The sequence below is a fragment of the Plectrocnemia conspersa genome, unplaced genomic scaffold (assembly GCF_051122295.1).
Source record: "Plectrocnemia conspersa isolate PC_06_02 unplaced genomic scaffold, ASM5112229v1 ptg000001l, whole genome shotgun sequence".
Classification (NCBI taxonomy): Eukaryota; Metazoa; Arthropoda; class Insecta; order Trichoptera; family Polycentropodidae; genus Plectrocnemia; species Plectrocnemia conspersa.
The window spans coordinates 3,860,303-3,880,473 of NW_028277165.1; the positions used below are offsets into that span (position 1 = coordinate 3,860,303).

The window sequence follows — 20,171 nt, forward strand, 5'->3', positions numbered from 1 at the left end:
CGATGCGACTTTATATTTATTGAATTTCCACACCTGCGATAGTTTTTGGTCTTAATACATAGCCGAATATACCTCGCCTTCCACCGCGGAAGAACTCGCAGTCGTTCGTTATTGATCGTTTGGATCTGACGTATGGCAACCCCGGGAGCGCGTCATTACAGAGGTTCCGGTCGAAGAAATTTCTATTCCCCCAACATGTACGGAAGAAGTGAGTTTATTTGATCATATTTTTACTCTTTTCATTCACAATAGTATAGTAAAAGCGTAAAGCATATTCACAACGTATTTACCTGTTGTCGCAATTCGCCCATTGCTTCTGGACGTATGTACATAAATTCTATAAATAAACTGGATTCCGTTCATCTCTTGCATACTTGTTGGTGTTTTCCCATCATATTTAAGGTTAAACGGGAGAACCGGCGTCAAAAAAAAACGATGCGTCAAAAAAGCAATGCACATGCGCAAATAGTCGGCGTCTTCGTAAACACCTGAGTATCGAATAGTTAGGCTTTCCGAAGCTACGGCCCGCGGTCTTATTTCGTAATACAACCTGTGTCGATCTTAACATTTTTGGTTTAATTGAACCCAAACATATTAGGTCGTTATGTGTATGTTAATGGTCGGTGTGATATTAAAAAAACGTTTAATAAACCTTTTTGCACTTGGAAATAATAAAACTTGCGAGTACTGCTGGTTGACTACCACTGGCTGCGTTATTGAAAATACGCAAATAAAATAAGGTAACCACTTCTTATTATTTTTGTACTTTGAAACTAATTGTGAGCAATTCACTGGTTTTTGCTTTTGTAGTTAAAACAGGGGTTAGCAAACTACGGCCGACAAGCTAAGATTAGATTTAACATTTATATTTAAATATGCGCTGTAACGGAGCTCCCAAATATAAATATTATACGACATAAAAACTTTGTGGAACTCCTATTGCTTCACATTTCACTGTGTTATAATTCAATAGCAGTAACACTCTTCGCAATTGCATTCTCATTTTATTACCCGTGGATGCTCATGATTTTAAAGCAGAGTGGAGTGTAAATTATTTTGTTATTGAATTAGATGACAAAGCATTATTCTCATTGTTTGTATTAAATCATTACCAGACTGAGCACTCGACACAGTGCATATATTCATTAAAATGGATTTTTTCATTCAAACGCCAAAATAAAAAAATAAAATAAGGCTATGAGCAGTTACTGCAGGTATAGCTAGATAGTAAATTTATTGTTTTATTGTCCTAGCCGAAGAAATGTCTCCGAGAAAAATAGATTTATTTGTCTTTTAGCGAAAACAATTGCTAGAAGGTTTGAGCACATTGTGAGTAACATCAATAGCCAATTAAATAGCAAAGCAAATGATTTTAAGTATTTTTTCAAACAACTTAGACTCTCAATTTTTGTTAAATACAAGTTTTTCAAGACGTCTTATGTCATATAATAACAAGTGCACTGCGAATATGTCGTATAATTAAAGGGTTATGTAAAAATTGTGCCAGTAAATAAGTTAAGTGTGAATGAAACAGCTACATATGAAAATATCATAGATTAACTAAGTACATTCTGAAGTAAAATCTATTAAAATGTATTATATCCGATGCTTGTAAAAATATACGTAGAACAGGTTAAGACTTAGTTGTAAAAAATATAAGGTTTCCAAAAATGCAAGCCTCTTATAATTCATTGTATTGGTTCACCAGCAGGTATTTAATAGGAAAATCTCAATTTATCATGTTTATTATTGAACCAAATGTGTCAGCAGTGAATTAATCCGCTTAATCTGCTCTCCTGAACTTAACCGTCGTCAGTTCTGTGACTTTATCAGAAATGGAAGCCGGATATCCTGACATTCTCTACCACACAATGATCCTGTTTTGAATATGTTTATGTATGTAACTTAGTCAATTATTTATGTCTAATATAATATATGTTACATATTAAAGTTTTATTAACCGTTAACTTCGTTCTACCATTTTATCAGCCAACCTTTATCTAGCGACCCAAAAGGCCGGCGTCAATTTGTAAAAAATTCAAGATTAAATTATCAGTTTTGAGATTTCTTGTTTTTATTTCCATTTAATGAAAGTATTTTAATTAGTTTATCAAGATAAATTGTAAATTCCTCAATTTTGTTTACAAATTTAAAGAAATATTTTTTTACATCATTTTTGCAAATGCTGCTTCTTATTTTTTTTATCTATTTAACCGTTTGGCTGCAATAGTCGCCATATGGCGCAAACGCCCAAGCGCGCCAATTGGCGCATATATTTCCATATCAATTAAAAATATATATATAAAAGGATACTTTGACTTATTAATTTTTAAATAAGGTCTGACATCTGTTAGCAATAGTATTCTTCATTATAACCCGAGAAAAGAACTACCAGTTTAAATATAAAGGATTCTATACAAAATATGAAGGCCCGGGGCTACCAGCATGCAAAAAATCTCCCACACGTGTGGAACATGTGTATTATTTTTTGCGTTGGAAGTAAACATCTTGTATTCTTTCGTATTTAGTTCGTATTTTGTTGTTCTCGAGAGTGCTAGTGTTTATGTTATAATATTTTAATAATAAAAGTTGCATTTATAAAAAATATTGTAATTTCGTGACTTATATTTTTAATAATAATGGCTTCTGAAGATACAGAAGAGATTTATTATATCGTAACTGCCGAATCTGAAGACGAAAGCGATAACGACGATTTGGATTCGTTCGTCGAACCTGACAACTAATACAATTTGATACTCCTGATGATACTCCTTCTACCAGCCAAGTAAATGTGCAGCCAACTTTTGAATGGAAGCACGATATATTTGTCCCGCAAATGCATCTATTTGATCCTAGCCAATCTGGATCACAATATCATATAAATAACTGCAAAGAAGCTGATTATTTCAAAAAGTTAATGAATGATGAAGTTATGAATTTGATTGTTTCGAAACAAACAAACATTATAATTTGTAACAAAGAACGGGACAAATTTATCACATCGATTGTAAAGGTGGGCAAATATTACAATCGATGAAATGTATGTATTTTTTGCTATATGCATGCTCATGTCACGCAATTCCAGAAATAAAATAGCAGAACATTGGTCAACACACTGCGTTTTACATTCAGATGCATTCAGTAATACAATGCCACGAAATAGATTTGAAATTATCCTACGTATGCTTCATTTGTCTGAAAACGAACACATTTTGGATTTTAATAAAAAATGCTTACAGAGAAATCTTGGTGAGATTCATTAGAAGACAATAACTATCTTATTCGTTACCATTTTTTGTGGTTTATGTCCATAAACCACATAAAAAAAATATTTATTACTATAAACGCGCGATAAATAAATTTTAATTACCTGAGTCACTATCTGATGACATAATGGAAAATCAAATTCAGGTTTGCAAGTACAACAGAGGTAAAAACAACGATACAAGCACTGCGTCACAAAAGCTGACACGCAACAAACTGACTATCAGAATAAACATTAGTGGAATACCGTTGAGCGTTGTAACAATACACTGCATAAAACGCTTCAAATTCTTAATTTTTGCATAATATATTAATTTAAAACAGTGTGACACGAAATAATTAATATAATTTTTTCGATTTCTTGATTTAGATCACTTTCATAATTATGGGCTCAGATAAGTCTGCACATTCCATACAACAGTTGTTTGATTTTTAAAATAGTATATTTATTTTAGTCTACAGCTATATTTTTGTAACGGTTATGTTATAAATGTTAAAAAAACTGGGGGACATATATTAGAAGTTAAAATTTCTTCGATTAAATTATGTTTAATCAATTTTTTATTTATTAATTTACAGACACTCGCAGCCAAACAACAGGGCAAGTCAAACGATACAATACGCCAGGAACATTTGTTGCACCACAGGTATGTATGCGATGTTTAGGGAAAAGATTTATTTTTAGTATAATTTAAATTACTAGTATATTTTGAAACGATTGCTTATGATAGTTAGTATTGTCTGGAAATTAATCACATAACATGGCATAAATCGGTAAGAACATCGTACGAAAGATGCTGAAGAAACATACTAATAACATTTTTTATGCTTTCTTTTAAAGACCAGATTTTTTTTCTTAATTAATAACCTCAAAATGTTAATAAACTCTTGGGTTGTCTTATAAATTATTATTTTTATTAAATCTGTGATATTCAAAACAGTAAATAATGTGCAAATGTTATAAGACAACCCATACAAAATTCATTGAGAATAAATTCTGAAGTTTACGATTCATTTTATGGTTTTTATTGTTTTTTTCTCTGTAAAAATATTATAAGGGATATTTTCTCAATGAATTACAAAGATGAAAGTAAAGGCAATTTATGTGTAAAATTCAAATTTATGATAAACTTCAACGATGAAACTGAATGTTTGATCCCACACAAATAAATTGCCTCTAATTTTTGATTTACACATGTACATTATTTTTGGCGTTAGTGAAGGTTTCCGAGCGTGAACAAACATTTGATAATTTTACTACAATTACAGCTTTCGCCGGCCAGAGTCCGCAACAGAGCCGTGGATGTTCCTTTTCTTCCCACACCTGGTCATGTAGCGTGCTTCATGTCTGCGTTGTCACTGCACAGCATTGAAGCCGTCTCAAGTTGACACCCTAACTGAGTCGCTCGCTCTCTTTTAGCGTGCTCAACAGAGGACGGCGCACTACAGCATAATTTCTAATTAAAAAAATCGGAGTCGTTGTTTCTCTGTATGCAGTTTTGGCGTTCTGTGCTATGCCACGCAGAGTGAACCACCTATGGGAAGGACACTGTTTGTTATTATGGAATGACAGGATCCTTAATCGACATTCGGTGTCGTCTCTCTTGGACTCTGCATTGCCAATTATGTCCGGGTACACCGCGTTTTCTTCCTCAGTCGCAAATATAATGATGTTGTGTATTATTTGCGGCGTGGTCAAAGGAAACGTTGCGTAAGCGTGCATATATCGGTCGCGCGAGGCGTTCCCTTCAAGTCGAACTTTGTATGTCTGAAACGAGTAGTTTAAAACGAGTGATCGTATTCAATATCTTGTACTACATTGGGAATCAAAATAAAAAAAAAACAATTATACACGTTGCTGTTGGGAAAAGCTTATACTTTACTATTATGGACCTCGTTTATTTATATACTCCTCATGAAAGCTTCAGAATCATTTTACAACTGTTCGTCTTGAGGGTTGCGTCGTCGATTCCCTTCACCGTCCGATCGATTGAGGACGCGGCTGCATCGTCAATGCTCGCAGAAGGGATAGCGTGACATATCGTTCTATCAGGTAGGTTGACGTTGATAGAGTATGCGACGGTGACTTGAAATAAAAAATGTTTTCAAAATTTTAAGCTATGCAGGAGTTGTCTTGTATGATCTTCAATGTATTACATGTATTTTTACTCCATTTAAAAATTACTTGCTTTATTATTTCAATTTTTTTTAATTTATCTGAATAATAATGTAATAACTATCATTTAAAAATCATTTAATATGATTCACTATAGGTGCCGCAACCGTATCCGAACCAACAGCTATCCCCGCAAGTGTGGTCACAACCTCATTCTCCACCTCAACTGAACATGACATCTATTCCGCTTTTATCCGAGCCAGAGGAAAACATGAATTTGACATCTGGATCTGACGAAAATGGAAAGAGAGAGGGGAAGTGGCTCAAGAAAGGTAATTAAATGATTTTATGTTGCAATTCTTAACAATTCATTTAAAGTGTCAGTTGGTGCAGCACCCACTGCAGACACAATAAATGAAGCTATTGCATTCACTATTACTTTTACGATGACATCAATCTCATTGCAGTATGCCTAACCTGGTCGATAAGAGTGCTACATAATTTACGATGTTTTGAAACTTTCTAGTCCATTCGTACACTTGCTGTTCTGATAAAACACGCATCACCGTACCAAAATATTATTTAGTAATAAATTTCAATGCAAGTGTGGTGGCACCTCATGAGCTCCTAATTTGTTTCTTCAATTTCTACGTGTACATATGTTAGTCTGAGCAATTTCAATTAAAGACTTTGCTGCCAAAAAAGCACCCTCACTATTTTAAATTTTGTCTAGTTGCACTTTAGGACCCTGAATAGAATATAGACAAATTTGCCAAACAACTTTTTATTTATTTGTTATTTCGCAAACGCTCGAATTAATAAGTTATGAATTTAATTTATTTTAGGTTTTAAATTGAGCATGAAGGAAAAGCGCCGTCGTCAAAATAAAACCTTACGGAAACTAATCGCTCCCAAGAATGCACTAATGGTATTAAACGAACTGGCAGCTGGCTCCCAACAAGAATGCACAGTCGTCCCTGATGGAGAAGGCTTCGGTTGCGACACCGTCAACCGTCAATACGTTGCCATCCTAAACATGGGTGGAAAAGAGTACAGTGGAAAAGGTACATAATACACAACATTTAATTTTTTAAATTCCAGTCATCAAAAATGATTATCTAACGCTGCGCAAATCTGAACGCCCTTTATTAAATTGTCGATAATTATATAATTATCATTCAATAATAAAAAAGGGGCAAATGTTCTCTAGCTAATATGATTTAGATATCTGATTTAAGTATAATATAATGTAAATGTAAGTCGTTTATATATGATTCGATTTTAAAGGTTCGACAAAGCTGATGGCAAAAAATCAAGCGGCCGAGTGTGTCATCCGAGATATGATCCTCAAGCAGATGCAGGATTTGCCTACTGCAGATGGTACAAACGGTACCGAAGTTGGTATGATTGATTTTATTTATTTGTCATTATTTGCGTCATGATATAGTATTGATTCGATCGAATATTACAGAAGAAAAGGAGGACACTTCATTCCCGATGATACAATTGGCTTCATACGCTCTTCATAAACTGTTCACCGAGTGGACAACCGAAGGTTATAAAGTGCCGTTGTTTGGAAACAACACACAGCCAAAGACAGACTCTCCTACTGGAACTCCCGCAGGATCCATTACCGGTGGGCCAACTAAGCCAAAGAAAGCACCACAATTGCCGCCTAATCCGCAATCTTTGCATCCTTGCTCATTGTTAAGCCAAATGTTTGGAATGCTGGAGTACACCATGACCAACGCTGATTGCAATCCAGTCAAAATGGGACAAGTTTTCTCGATGAACGTCACCGTCAACGGAAAAACTTACACTGGCACAGGTTCGTTTTATTATTTTTCATGATTAGTAATTATAAATGCTAATTATAATGGATTTTTTTAGCCAATAGTAAGAAGGAAGCCCGCAAAGAAGCGGCCAAGAATGCGTGTATCGATCTATATGAGGTCAATTATAGTGACGAGGATGAAAAAATGGATACTGCAGTAGTACCTAAGGTTGAATAATTTAATAATTTAGAATGATAGCTTTGTTTTGATTTATGAAGCAGGAAGAAATTTTTAATAATTTTATGTGTAGTGTAATCGATCTTAATTGTTTTATAACAATTGTATTTATTTACAACTATGAATTGTATCTCAAATAGATTTATTTACAACTAAAAAATGTATCACAATTTTATATATAAAATTGTTTTGCCCTATCCCAGTGATTGTGTTTCATTAAAACTCCTGAGAATATCTCCAATAAAAATATATAAATTAGACCACAAGGTAAATGAATATTGTGAGAAAAAAATATAGACGAACTGCGCAAGATACTTACAGGAGTGATAAATTTCAGTAAACACATTGAATACCTTATTCACAAATTTGTGCGTTTCGTCATTTCAACTTCATATAGCAAAATCACACGTTAACAGATTTTTTTTCTATGAAAATATCCCAAATATACAGTAGACATTTGGGTGCCCGTTACTTTATATGTGAACGAGCCAAAGAGAGGATATCTCACCACAAGCGCCTGATCCGTAATAATGATATCAGTTCCATAACACTAAATGCAAAAAAATGCATCACTTCTCGAAATCGTAAAGAAATAAGATATTTTTGTTATCGCTTGTTGGAATTCTCGGATTTTTTTTTGTGTTCATTAATGGGTAAGTCTCCATTGTTTTCTACTAGTTACCTAGTCAGTTGACTGACAGCTTTCGCGAAGAAAATATTTTTAAAAGTTGTAATGCCGGATCGCTCGCAATTAAGTGAATATAAAAAAGCTAATGGAGTTATCGACAAGACAAATTTAGCAGTCTGTTAGTTGTCATCAATCAACAGTTCAAAGAATTAACAAAAAACACGGAAACAGGTTCAATAAATCGAGTGAAAGGTAGTGGGCGTATAAAATTTACCTCACCTGGTGAAGATCGGCTGATATGTAGAATCTGCTGAATACGCGTTGGTATAAAAAAATTTGCAATAAATTAATTGAATCCTTGATTAATTCTATGCCGTTGCATGTTTTAGCAGTGTTAAAGGCTAAAGGGGGTATAACAAAATGTTAATAAAGACATTAGTAATCATGCAAGTTGTCTTTCTAAGTTTCTTTCTTTAAAAATAGTTTTTGAATATAATAATGAATTTCAAAGTATTTTAATTATGGATTTAAATCAGGCGCATACGGTGAGATACATTCCCTTTCGTTCGCTCGCGTATTAAGTAACGAGAGTGAGTGAGAGATAAGGGCGTGCGCTACATGCGTTCCGCACACCCTTATCTCTCACTCACTCTTGTCACTTAACACTAGTCTCCAATTACTCGAACCATCAACTACTCGAGTATCGAATATTAAAATTTTAAAATACTCGAGTACTCGAGTACTTTCGAGTATTTACTAAATGTACCAAAATAGCTATTATTCAAACTCGTGCACATATAAATAAATAAATAAAATACTTAGTATGTTAATTTTTACAATTATTTTAACTTCACGAACATACTTTTTAAAAACAATAATGCAAAAAGTGTCTCGAATTTAATATTACTGCTAACCTTTGGTTTTATTATTCCCGTTATGGAAAAAACCCTTTCCGTTGCTGTTGATGTTGGTCTTATTGTCATTAACGCGTTGGATAAGGCTTCTAATTTATATCTGTTCGCTTTTTATAGATATAAAATTTTTTGAACTCTCTTTTTATGTTCTCTTCTTTCATTCCCTTCTCTGCTTTTCTCTTATTTCCTTCGACTATTGACAAAATAGTATTTTGTTATTCTTCTTGAATAGATTTTTTTTCTTAACAATATACAATATTCTACTCCTTCTGATTAATGCGAAGAATTTAAATCTATATCCTTCGAAGATGTATTTGGGTGAATCCCTTTCACTCTAGAGCTAAACGGTTCGCAAAGAACTGACTACTTTAAATGCCTTTAAAACACACAATTGTTTTGATTTATATTTTAAGCTGAGGGATCAGTATAAACAATTTACAACACTTTACGCTACAACTGCATAGTCATAAAACCTAAAATTTTTTTGTTGTTGATATTTCATATTGTTCATTGCCATAAATTAGATAAGTCGGGACTGTCGAACAGAAAACACAAAATAAATTTCTCCGTCGTACCCACTAACATAGCCGACGACCGGAACTATGCAACTATGGAACTATGAAAAAATTATACCTGATAGTAACCGCTCTAACTCGGGACTTCGGGCATAAACGCCAAATAAAAGCAAGACGTTAACCTTTACCGGACCGAGTTAAAGTTATTTTTGTTTCTGAAATATTTCAAAATTTTTTAATTTCGAGTATTAATCGAGTAATTTTCAAAATACTCGATTATCAAGTACTTGAAAAATAGACAAAAATACTCGAGTATCGAGTACTCGATTACTCAAATTGGAGACTCTACTTAACACGCGAGCGAGCGAAAAGAAATGTATCTCACAGTACGAACCTGAATATTTGGTGATTCTTAAAACAATTTTATTTCTTGTTACCTAATTTACAGTTTGACATTTACTGATTTTGGCATTGTGAATATATAAAAACAATCATTACGAAACTGTATTTTAAATTTAATATTAAATCGTTTATTAATTAAAAGTTTTGATAGTTTAAAAAAATTAAGTTTAGGTTCTAATTTTCACAAATAAGTCTCGCCATTTTTAGGAATAATGACTGGTATGCAATGTGTTAAGAATTACAGGCTGCTGATACACATATGCTTCGTTAGTAAAACTATCGCTTGAAGTTGTTAACTCACTTATGCGTTTCTGTAATTGTATTGTAAAAACAAGGATAGAGATATAATAAAAATAACCTAAAACAATATATATTAACAACTGTTTTAATGCATATCTTGATTTATTTACATCAGGGGATACAATTTTAAAATCTATTCGTTTCTATTTAAAATATGGCAAACATTATCATCAGCATTAATAATAAAAGTAAAATTATTGTATCGTTTCTTTAAACTAGCATCTATGTGTGACGTGAATTTTCGATTTAATTTTTATGTATTTTAAATATTTATTATTGCAATTATATTTATAGTATTAAATTAATTTTTGGCTATAAAACAAATACGCTAAAAACGTCCTTAATTCACAAATTAACAATATTATAGTATATAGGAAAATAATCAATTTACATAAATACATCAATTCAATTTATCTAAATAACAAGATTGAAATTATATTGATTTTTTTTATACAAATATTATATACAGAAATATTGAAATGTAAATTCTTGTGATAATGGAATGCTTCAAGAAATCGTATTTCAATCCTCTCAAGGCAATTTGAGATGTTATTTTATAATAAGTTATGTACGTTAATTGTATAAAATGAAACTTGTATTCTTTTTTATTAACTATTGACCAAAATTCACCCTAACGAGTTATCGTCGATTATGGAAAAGCTTCGAATGCTCATATTATATATAAAAATTGGTTATAAATTTTGTACGGTGAACTAATCTGGCGTGTGCGGCACCTCTGTGCTGAAGTAAGGCGCCGTATCGCGGACGAGGATCGTGTAGCAGACGTCGCACACGTGAGACGGACGTGCACGCGGCCCCGAGTTGACCGTGTGCGAAAGGCACCCATTGCAGAATATCTGGCCGCAGTGACGGCAGTGTTGCTGTGAAAATAAAACCAGATGTATTTTTATAATATAAGGAATGTGCACTTGTTAAGCCGAGCCAAAATTCCATTTATAAAAAATAAAGTTTGAATATCGACTATATACTATTGGAACATATATTTATTAAAATAAATAAAAATTTTTTTTTACATAATGGAGCATGTCATTAAGCTCATTATTACGTTAGCGCCCGAGAACGGATATATACGTCATTCGTTGTTCGAACCATATCTTCTTAAAAATGTAACTAGCTAGCACTAATTAAGTGGTGATGAAATTAATGGCTAATTACACGATTTAAGATGTTTAACTTTTTTCATTTCTACCATTATTGTTTGTTTTTAATATAATTAATAGGTTTTTATTATTATCTTAAAATAAAGTTTGATAATTTATATTTAGTTTGTATTATTTATTCATTGTAAGCTTATGCATTTTAAAAAGATAACTAAAAAACTGTTGCGTTTGACTCCCCTGGCACTCGCAAAATCAAGGACATTCTTCGCGCGCGTTTCACAATAAGAACATAGGGCACATGCTCTTATTTACAAACTAAATACAAGGTCATTTAATACATAAAAACAGTTGAAAGAACCTAACCTCAAATTTTGTATGGGTGCCTAGTCCCCTATAACGAAGTCCCAATCTCTACGTGAAGAGAAATAACAGGCGACTCACTAAAAAGTCACTGGCGTTAAAGGCTTAAATAAATTATTTGTTTGATAGTCTGACTGATCTTTAGTGACTGCTTAGCTCTAAATTGGATCAGATCTGAGGCTATTTATATCTAAAAATCTCTACCGGAAGAGGAACCTCTCTGATTCATTAATATCTCCAACCAAATGAATCTGATGGAGGCTTTTGAAAATCTACCTAAAGAAGATATTTTAGTTTCCTCAACATATTGGCTGAAGAGAGTAACTAGTTATGATTAGAGACATCAATACTAGTTTTTTCTAAATAATTTATTAACACACTACCTTTTTCTTAGCATTTGTAAAGTTGGAGCGGCACGACGAACACTCGTCAACGTCCTCGTCATGCTGCCATCGGACTTCATTATCTGACGCTCTAATTCGCTCCAATTGCACCTGAAGCGTCTGAGACAATTTAACAAAATCCTTCTGCACTGTTTCACTAGTGTTCAAATCTCGTTGTAACGAAAGCACTTTTCCGTGCATCTCCATCACTTTTTTATCCAGCAGCTCCTAAAATCCCATTTCGATATTATTTATAAAGCATTTTAATCTAAAATCACAAACGTTAGACACTGACCTTCTTCTCTAAAGTTTCATTGAGCTGAATGTAAGTATTTCTAGCTTGCTCTTTAATAACATTTATCTTCTCTCTTTCTTCATCAAAGTTTTCAATCTCTTTCCTAAAACAAGCATTACGTTGATCTGCCTTCTTAAAGTAAAATAAATTAAATAAATCAATACCTCAATTGATCGTTAGCCATCATGAGATCTTTATTGTGTGCTTCTAATTCTTCCGCGTCTCTCTGTAACAAAGCCAAAGTTTGCTCGGTCTCTTGCGCTCTTTCTCTCTCCATAACCGCAATTATAAGTTCTTCGCGTTGCCTCAATGCATATTCTTGTAAATCCTAAAAATAACAATACAAATCTATAAACAATGCACTATAACATAAATCAAACAATCATAATACCGGCAAGTTATTCGGTAAGTTAATATCCTCGGTTTGAAGCATTTTAGCGCACGCCGAATATTTACCCATGAGCTTTTCATTTTCAGTTTGTAAGCTAAAAATATTTATCGTCATTTTTTATACACACACAACATTTTCAATTTGATACGTACCTATTGAGCCTCTCTTGAAGAGTCTCTCTGTCTACTGTGAGTTTAGTTATTTTATCCAAAAGTTCCATATGCGCTCTCTTCATCTCTCCTTTGACGGTTCCGAATTGAGTTTCTGAAGTAGTAATTCTAGATATAACACTCTCCATCTGCTTTTGGACTTCCTCGCGCGCAGTTTGCCACTCTGCTAAAGTATCTCTTCTCAAACTGGTCTCTCGGTCTAATTCTTCAAAAGCCTGAATATACAATGTAAAATTCACTTTTTCTACTTTAAAAATTCAAAAATCACTTAACGCACCCTTTTCAAAGACACTTCCAGCTTCATTGCCTTGTCGAGGTTCTCTTTCGACTTTGCTTGCTCGGAAACTAATTGAGCTTCATAATTTGTACACATATCACAAGTAGCTTCTATTACATTTTCTAAAAAAATAATAAATAAATACATTCATAGATAAATTTAAAATCTACAATATTTAAATATCACTTACCTCTACTAGTACTCATCGAATCTGAAGTTCTAGATTTATCGTTACTCTATAAAATGCAAGATTAAATTAACAATATATATATTTTCCTCATACAAAATTTAAGAATATGAAATAGCAGTATATGATTTTTAATTACATACATACCTGAGTTGCTTGTTGCAATTGAAAATCAGTGTCTCTTAATTTATCTTTTAAAGCTGATATTTCTTCTTCTAGCGGAACGACTAAAGATCTTAAAACTTCCGCATCTTCTTGAGCCTATAAAAATCATTACAATTTATTTTATTTTATTTATATATCTAATAAGTTCATTATTGTTAATGTTTAACACACACATACACAAATATTATTAAAAATATTTAAATAATATTACCGTTCATTCACAATTATTATCAAACCTAATAAACGTTTGGTAAAAACAGACACCACATTAACATAAATACAAAGAATAGAAAAAAAAATAGCTACTGACATATTTAGTTACCTTCTTCATCGAGTCCTCTAGAGATTCTTGACTTTGATTAGGATCGGCACCCAATTTTCTAGCGATACGTTTTGTGACCGATTGTACGATTGCCGACGGCGCCAGAGGAATGTCCTGAAAGCGTGATATCTTAAATAAATAAAAATAAAACAATTTAACTAGAAGCGATAATAACAAACCGGCGACGAAGTCGATTGCCTATTTAACATATTAATTTGTTGTTCGTATTCTGTACATTTAACTTGTAACCTTTTAATTTCAACGTTCGAACTATTGCTGGACTCTTCGACAGTCTCTAAAAAATAAATTATTAGTATTAAATAAAAAAACATACATTAATTATAGCTCTGTAATAAAATAAATTTTATATTTGCTTATACATATCGCCAGTTTGAAATGAAATGGTCAAAAATTTTAAGTTGTAGAGAGTAACAACTTATAGATTGATAGTTATTGTCAGCTATTTCACGCAGTTGTTGATAATATATATTAGTAAATTATAGTGGAGATGAAAACATTCGTTAGCAGAAAAAATAAAATGGCTTTCAGAAGCCTCAAATTATCACAAAAACTCATTAAACTCTTTTATTCAATTTTGCTACATAAATACGTTTTAAAATTTAACGAACAAGCGGCAGCGACTGAGCGTTGGTCAGAACAGTGAGCACCCAATGAATAACTCTGCAATGAAACTACTTAAAAAAATCGCATTTATAGTTGTATATAAATAAATAAAATATATAAACAAATTTTAGAATAAATTCGACCCCCGATAACAGGAAAGTACCTTTATTTTAATAACTGATCACCTTTTTATTTTTTAACTGATCATTTATGGAATCATTTACTTATCAAATGATTAGTTGTCAATATAAAATTTATTATAAATCTATATTATATTTTTTTCTAATTCGATATGTTATAAATATAATATTTTTTTAGAATATGAAAATTACTGATTTGTTTTTATATTTAAAACAAGTGTTTATTGTTGGCATTATTTGTAATAAAACGTTATTTATTCCAATCAGTGAGCTCTTATTTTTCTTTATATTTTTAATTCCCTAAATTCAATTTGATAATGAAATTACTCACATATCTGATGTTATAACTACACTTTACACCATTAGTACCGCATGTGACAGGTGCAGGTGTCTCAAACATTAAAATTTGTAGGAAATCAACTTGATTGTTCTTGATGAAAAATTAATCCCAAAATTTTCGGGTTTATTTTTTTGTCGAGAACAATAGGGAGCTGGTATTAGAAATTTAAAAAAATGCACCATTATCATTTGATATTGTAGACTTTCAAAGCATTAGAATGTTCGCTTCGAATTTTTTACATCAACTAAACATATTGAGAATTGTGAAAAATATGTCATATATGAAGAAAGATTACATGTTTTTTTTTACTTTTTTAACACTGTTATAAAAATTGTCCATATAAAGATGGTACCACTTGTATTCATTGTCTGATGTAATATTGATTCTTGTAACGAAATTCCGGGTCTTGAATATATTTTAAATTTCGATATACACTACCAGTAAAAAATTTAAGACTAAAACCTGCAACAACCTTCATAGTCACAAATCCACCTTTATTTATTATATATTAAAAATATTGTTACCCAATTATAGAATAGACTATTTTCTATATTATCCATAATAATAATATTATGGCATATATTTTAGTCTCGCCCTTCTTATTCTACGCAAAGGGTCGTAAAAGGGAGAAGCGTAATTAATCCGGTCCAGCTGTTAAATATACAATGGCGAGAGCTTAACTACTCTTTTATTTTTTTTATCTATATGTATTCTAGACTAAAGAAATCACAATCTGAAAAAAAAATGTTTCTAAAACACTTAACATCTATTTTGAATTTGAGAGAAAACATCATATTCATAAGACGCAGATTGGCGTCGACGGTCTTTAACGTTTGGCAAGCTCAGGATGCCAATTAATAATGTGTTATGTAATCTCAAAAGGCTTGGCAATCCAAGGGTTAACTGTCAATGACTATTAACATTAAAAATACAATACCTCCAGAAACATGTCCGGTGCTTATTCTGAAATTCAGGCTCGAATTTAACAACGTAATCAGCAAGCGAATCATATTTTTCTTACAGCATATGCTGTAAATTTTGATCAAGATGCAGCATAATTTTTAAATTTGTTGCAAGAATTAGATAACTTTTATGTTGGTCTGTGTCATCATGTTTCTATTAAAAAACGTCAAACTACCTACAAAATATCCTCGAGTATGCCTTTTAAAAAAATCTAAAAATTTCAGTATAAATTGCTTCTAATCTCGGGACTTTTAAGACAAAAAACCACTGGAATATCATATTCCAGGATTGTAATACCTTATTGTGACAGTTTCCTTTCAATCTGATGATATGTACATTGAGTATGTATAAATAATGTAACAGATAAAATTCACCTTGCACTAATAATTGTAACGATTCTATTTCGCCTTTTTGCGCGTTGTTATCTAATTCTAGACGTTGCAAATGCTTTCTCAATACATCTAATTCTTCCTGTAGCGAGTATTTCTCTTGCATCGCGTGCTTCACTTCGTCTGAAATAGACATGTATATATTATTAAATAGAACAAGGGACCACACAACGTAAAGAGAAGCAATTCACCTTCTTTTTGTAAATATAGCTCCTTCATCTTGGCTCTTTGGCTGTTGAATTCGTCCCTGAGCTGTTGGTTCTCAGACTCCCTAATCGCCAGACGCTGCTCCGCGGTCTGACCTGGGCTCGGATCAAACGATAACAAATCGAAGATAAATTATCGAAACATATTTTCGAATCACAGAGACACTCACTCGCGTCTGGCGTGTCTGTAGAGTTTGACTGGTCCATTTCGTAGCCGGTTCAAGAGTTACGCCCGTTTTGAAGGGAAAGGGCGAGATCCAAAGCCCTTAGGGACATTCCGCCGTGCGACACCCGTACAAACGTCACCCACTCGGAGCAGGCGACTGCTTTACCGACGCGCGTCATTCGGTGATGCCATTGTGCAATAATTAATCGAATAAGTTAATGGCCGAAAAACAAACTTTTCGTAAAAATATATATTCAAATTTTCCTGTACAACCATGTAATCAACAATAGTAGGTTTTAACAAAAATAATTAGGACATAATAATAAGTTGTTTTAAATATAAACAACTAATTAAATAAAGAAGCAAAATTTTAATCTGAATGCATCCAGGGCGCACTACAAAGGCAAACAAATATTAGTATGCCATTTTTGTACTCTCTCACATGATTGATTCTATATAATTAATGCGGTTTTCTTTAATTATATAGTATCTAATGTATTTTGCAGTTTCTAGATTACCTGTCTATCTATTTTTGCTGGATAATTGTACTTTTGCCGCTGGGCTTGCTGCTCATGCCCGCTTCCTCGGGTCGTGTGTAAGGTCTTACCTATTGACTCATTAGCGACCATTCCCCACGTAAAAATCACATTTAAATGTTTCCCTCCCCCCCCCCTTTTTCCCTTTTTTATTTACACATACATACACACAGGGCCAATCAAATGGGGGGGGGGGGACAGGAGGGGCAGCTGCCCGGAGTTCGCAATATTAGGGGCCTCAACTTGGTAACTCAATTGACTAAATCCGTTCAAAAGAATCTTTATAAAATGTAATTCGTGTCTGGAATAATCCTCTCTGGAAAAATATGAGCACCACAGGACAGGATAACTATCATTTTTTGGATCAGATGCACGCATTGGAAGTCCACATAATAGTAATTTTCCTGGATTAGTTGAACCGTGGAGTAAATATTATCCAATATTAGCGGAGCATGTTTTAAAAGTTCGAGCTGCACAAGAAGACAAAGAAAGAAAGCAGGTTTATTATCGTTCAACGAGAATACAAAACGAGTTTATTAATATTTGCGGCTCGTTTATTCAAAACGCGATAATTGAGGAAATTAAGAATACTTAATATTTTGATGTTGCAACTAACGACGTTAATTATTCGTTACGTCAAGTTTAGCAAAATGGAATTTTCAATTGAAGAACGTTTATTATGCTTTGATCATTTTTCTGATAAAACGGGTCAGGAAATTACTAGCCGACTTTTAAATTTGCTACAGGAATTAAAATAAAACTTTAAAAACTGTGTGGGACAAAGCTAAAATAATGGTGACAATGGCAGGAAAGTATAATGGTGTGCAAGCAATTCTTTTGCGTGAAAATAACAATTGTACATACTCTGGATGTGGAAACCATACTTTTAATCTTGGAGTGGATTCAACAGAATCTTGCAAAAAAGCAAAAAAAATTTTTTGGTACTGTCAAATTTTTAATTTCTGTAGTGGAAGTACAAAAAGATGAGAGGATATTATTACCATTTTTCAATCTAAAATCTAGCAAGTTGACAAAATTTAAACGGTGGTGATTTTTCTTTGCTGTCTTCAAATGTTAGTTTGATATTCAACGTTAAAATCATCTTTATTGGTTAAAAATCTGGCAGAATATATATTTTCTCTAATAATTTTATCACACTTTGTCAGGATTGTGTAAAAATATAAAAAAAAATACATTTTTTAATTTAATATATTTTAAAACTTTTATATAATATAAATATGTTTGAGATAATTTAAATTAAAATCTTTAAAATTAAAAATAATTTCAATTATCCTTTCAAAAATATTATATAATAATTTGTTTGCCGTTGCTGTCATTTTCTCAGTTTTTAATATCGGTGAGGAATCAGGTTTATAACTAAATAAACTTTTATTACCTCCAACAGCAAAACAAATTTTTAAAAATCAAAATTATGCTATTAAAAAAATACTAGTTTCAGTAGTTATTTGTATATAAGAAATAATTAGCAATTAATAACAAAAATAAAAACAGATTTCTACAATATTGATATACTCTATATATTTATCTGAGATATTGTTAAATGTTAGAACTCCCGTTACGTTTGCAGGTTGCAAGCAGGTTGTCTTTTTTGTAATAATTGTTGAAGCAATATTTTTATATTAATACATTTATTATGACACATAATAACATTACCAGTGACAATTTTCAATAAATACATAAATATAAAATACTCTTTACAAGTTTTTACAAACTAATTTAGTTTTTACATTTAAAGTCGGCAGAATCACGATGAGTATTCATGTGGTATACAAGATAATTTTTAGTTTTGAATACTTTTTTACAATAGTTACACTTAAAATTATAGGATTTGAGATGAAAATAATTCATATGTGTTGAGAGATTAGTCTTGAATGCGTTATCACATTTGTTACATTTAAAGTCGCGGGATTCACAATGGATATTCATATGGCTCATGTAATTTTGAACTTTTTATCGCATACACTACATTTAAAACTATATGAAGAACTATGAATTTTCTTATGCTGTGTAAGGTATCTCTTGGTTTTAAATGCTTTTCCACATTTGACTCATTTGAAATTGCAAGAATCGTTATGAATTTGCATATGAAGAAAAAGGCTTCTTTCAGTTTTCATCGCCTTTCCACATTTGTAACATTAAAAATCATAAGATTCTCTATGAATCTTCATATGCAATGCAAGGTAATGTTTACTTTTGAATGCTTCTCACATTTTCCACAAACAAAATCAAAGGATTCACGATGAACATTCATATGGTGTGAAAGGTTATTCTTTGATTTTAATGCTTTATGACATTTATCACAGTTAAAACTATAGGAATTGTTATGGGAAAAATTGATATGTATTGAAAGATTACCTTTAGTCTTGTACCACATAAGTCACATTCAAAGTTGCGAGTATCATTATGCCTATTCATATGACTCATAAGACCAGTTTAAGTTTTGAACACTTTTTCACAATTTGTAAATTTATAATTGTAGCTTCATCATGATTTTTTAAATGCTGTGAAAGATATAAGTTTTAGTGTTTCAAAATAAAACTAATTTATTTGTTACATAAGTACATACATATATAACATCATAATTATTTATTAATTAACTACCGGTTTTTAATAAATGGAAGATATGACATGGCGTCAATTTGTGTTGACAGCTTGGTAGCTGTCAAAAATGACAACAAACACCATAGACAGTTTTGGTTTAAAAACTATAAATTATCGTCCATGGCTAATCAATAATATTGTAAATAAAATTGTGATTAAGGGATGTATTTCTTATGAATCAAATAGTAGTGTAATTAAAAAAATATATGCGATTTTATTAATCACAACAAAAAATAGATAAAGGATTCAATGGTTTATTAAACATTAATAAGCCAAACAAGCATTTTAGTTTTTGATGACTTTTTATGTCAGGGTTGTTAAGTTTTTATATTTCAGGAGATTTAAAATAGTTTATTTGAGAGA

At 31.9% G+C, this 20,171-nt stretch overlaps 2 protein-coding genes and 1 long non-coding RNA gene across 8 annotated transcripts; 1 reads left to right on the forward strand and 2 right to left on the reverse strand.

Moving 5' to 3' along the window:
* The first annotated feature begins 100 nt into the window (after positions 1–100).
* Positions 101–7,594, forward strand: LOC148238476 (uncharacterized). 3 transcript variants are annotated; one of them, XM_088202318.1, is made up of 8 exons: positions 101–208; positions 3,844–3,911; positions 4,534–5,317; positions 5,538–5,712; positions 6,226–6,444; positions 6,668–6,781; positions 6,852–7,208; positions 7,271–7,594. In XM_088202318.1, exons 4-8 carry the CDS (start codon positions 5,613–5,615, stop codon positions 7,390–7,392), a joined length of 912 nt encoding a protein of 303 aa, XP_088058444.1. In that variant the 5' UTR covers positions 101–208; positions 3,844–3,911; positions 4,534–5,317; positions 5,538–5,612; the 3' UTR covers positions 7,393–7,594. The 3 variants fall into 3 exon arrangements, with proteins under 3 accessions (XP_088058444.1, XP_088058377.1, XP_088058294.1); XM_088202251.1 differs by having other exon boundaries at positions 3,844–5,317; XM_088202168.1 differs by lacking the exon at positions 4,534–5,317.
* A 2,626-nt stretch (positions 7,595–10,220) lies between these two features.
* On the reverse strand, positions 10,221–16,817 carry Rbpn-5 (Rab GTPase-binding effector protein rabaptin-5). 4 transcript variants are annotated; one of them, XM_088202035.1, is made up of 14 exons: positions 16,655–16,817; positions 16,470–16,580; positions 16,264–16,401; positions 14,002–14,117; positions 13,823–13,936; positions 13,483–13,596; positions 13,339–13,384; positions 13,149–13,270; positions 12,854–13,086; positions 12,702–12,795; positions 12,475–12,638; positions 12,311–12,413; positions 12,016–12,243; positions 10,221–11,032 (listed from the first exon to the last, which is right to left on the reverse strand). In XM_088202035.1, the coding sequence occupies exons 1-14, from the start codon at positions 16,689–16,691 to the stop codon at positions 10,865–10,867; spliced, it is 1,788 nt and encodes a 595-aa protein (XP_088058161.1). In that variant the 5' UTR covers positions 16,692–16,817; the 3' UTR covers positions 10,221–10,864. The 4 variants fall into 4 exon arrangements, with proteins under 4 accessions (XP_088058161.1, XP_088058089.1, XP_088058016.1 ...); XM_088201963.1 differs by having other exon boundaries at positions 13,811–13,936; XM_088201890.1 differs by having other exon boundaries at positions 13,823–13,951.
* A 2,001-nt stretch (positions 16,818–18,818) lies between these two features.
* Positions 18,819–19,894, reverse strand: LOC148238478 (uncharacterized). Its single transcript, XR_015809971.1, has 2 exons — positions 19,774–19,894; positions 18,819–19,708 (listed from the first exon to the last, which is right to left on the reverse strand). It is a non-coding gene; the product is annotated as an uncharacterized LOC148238478 (long non-coding RNA).
* Positions 19,895–20,171: the final 277 nt, after the last annotated feature.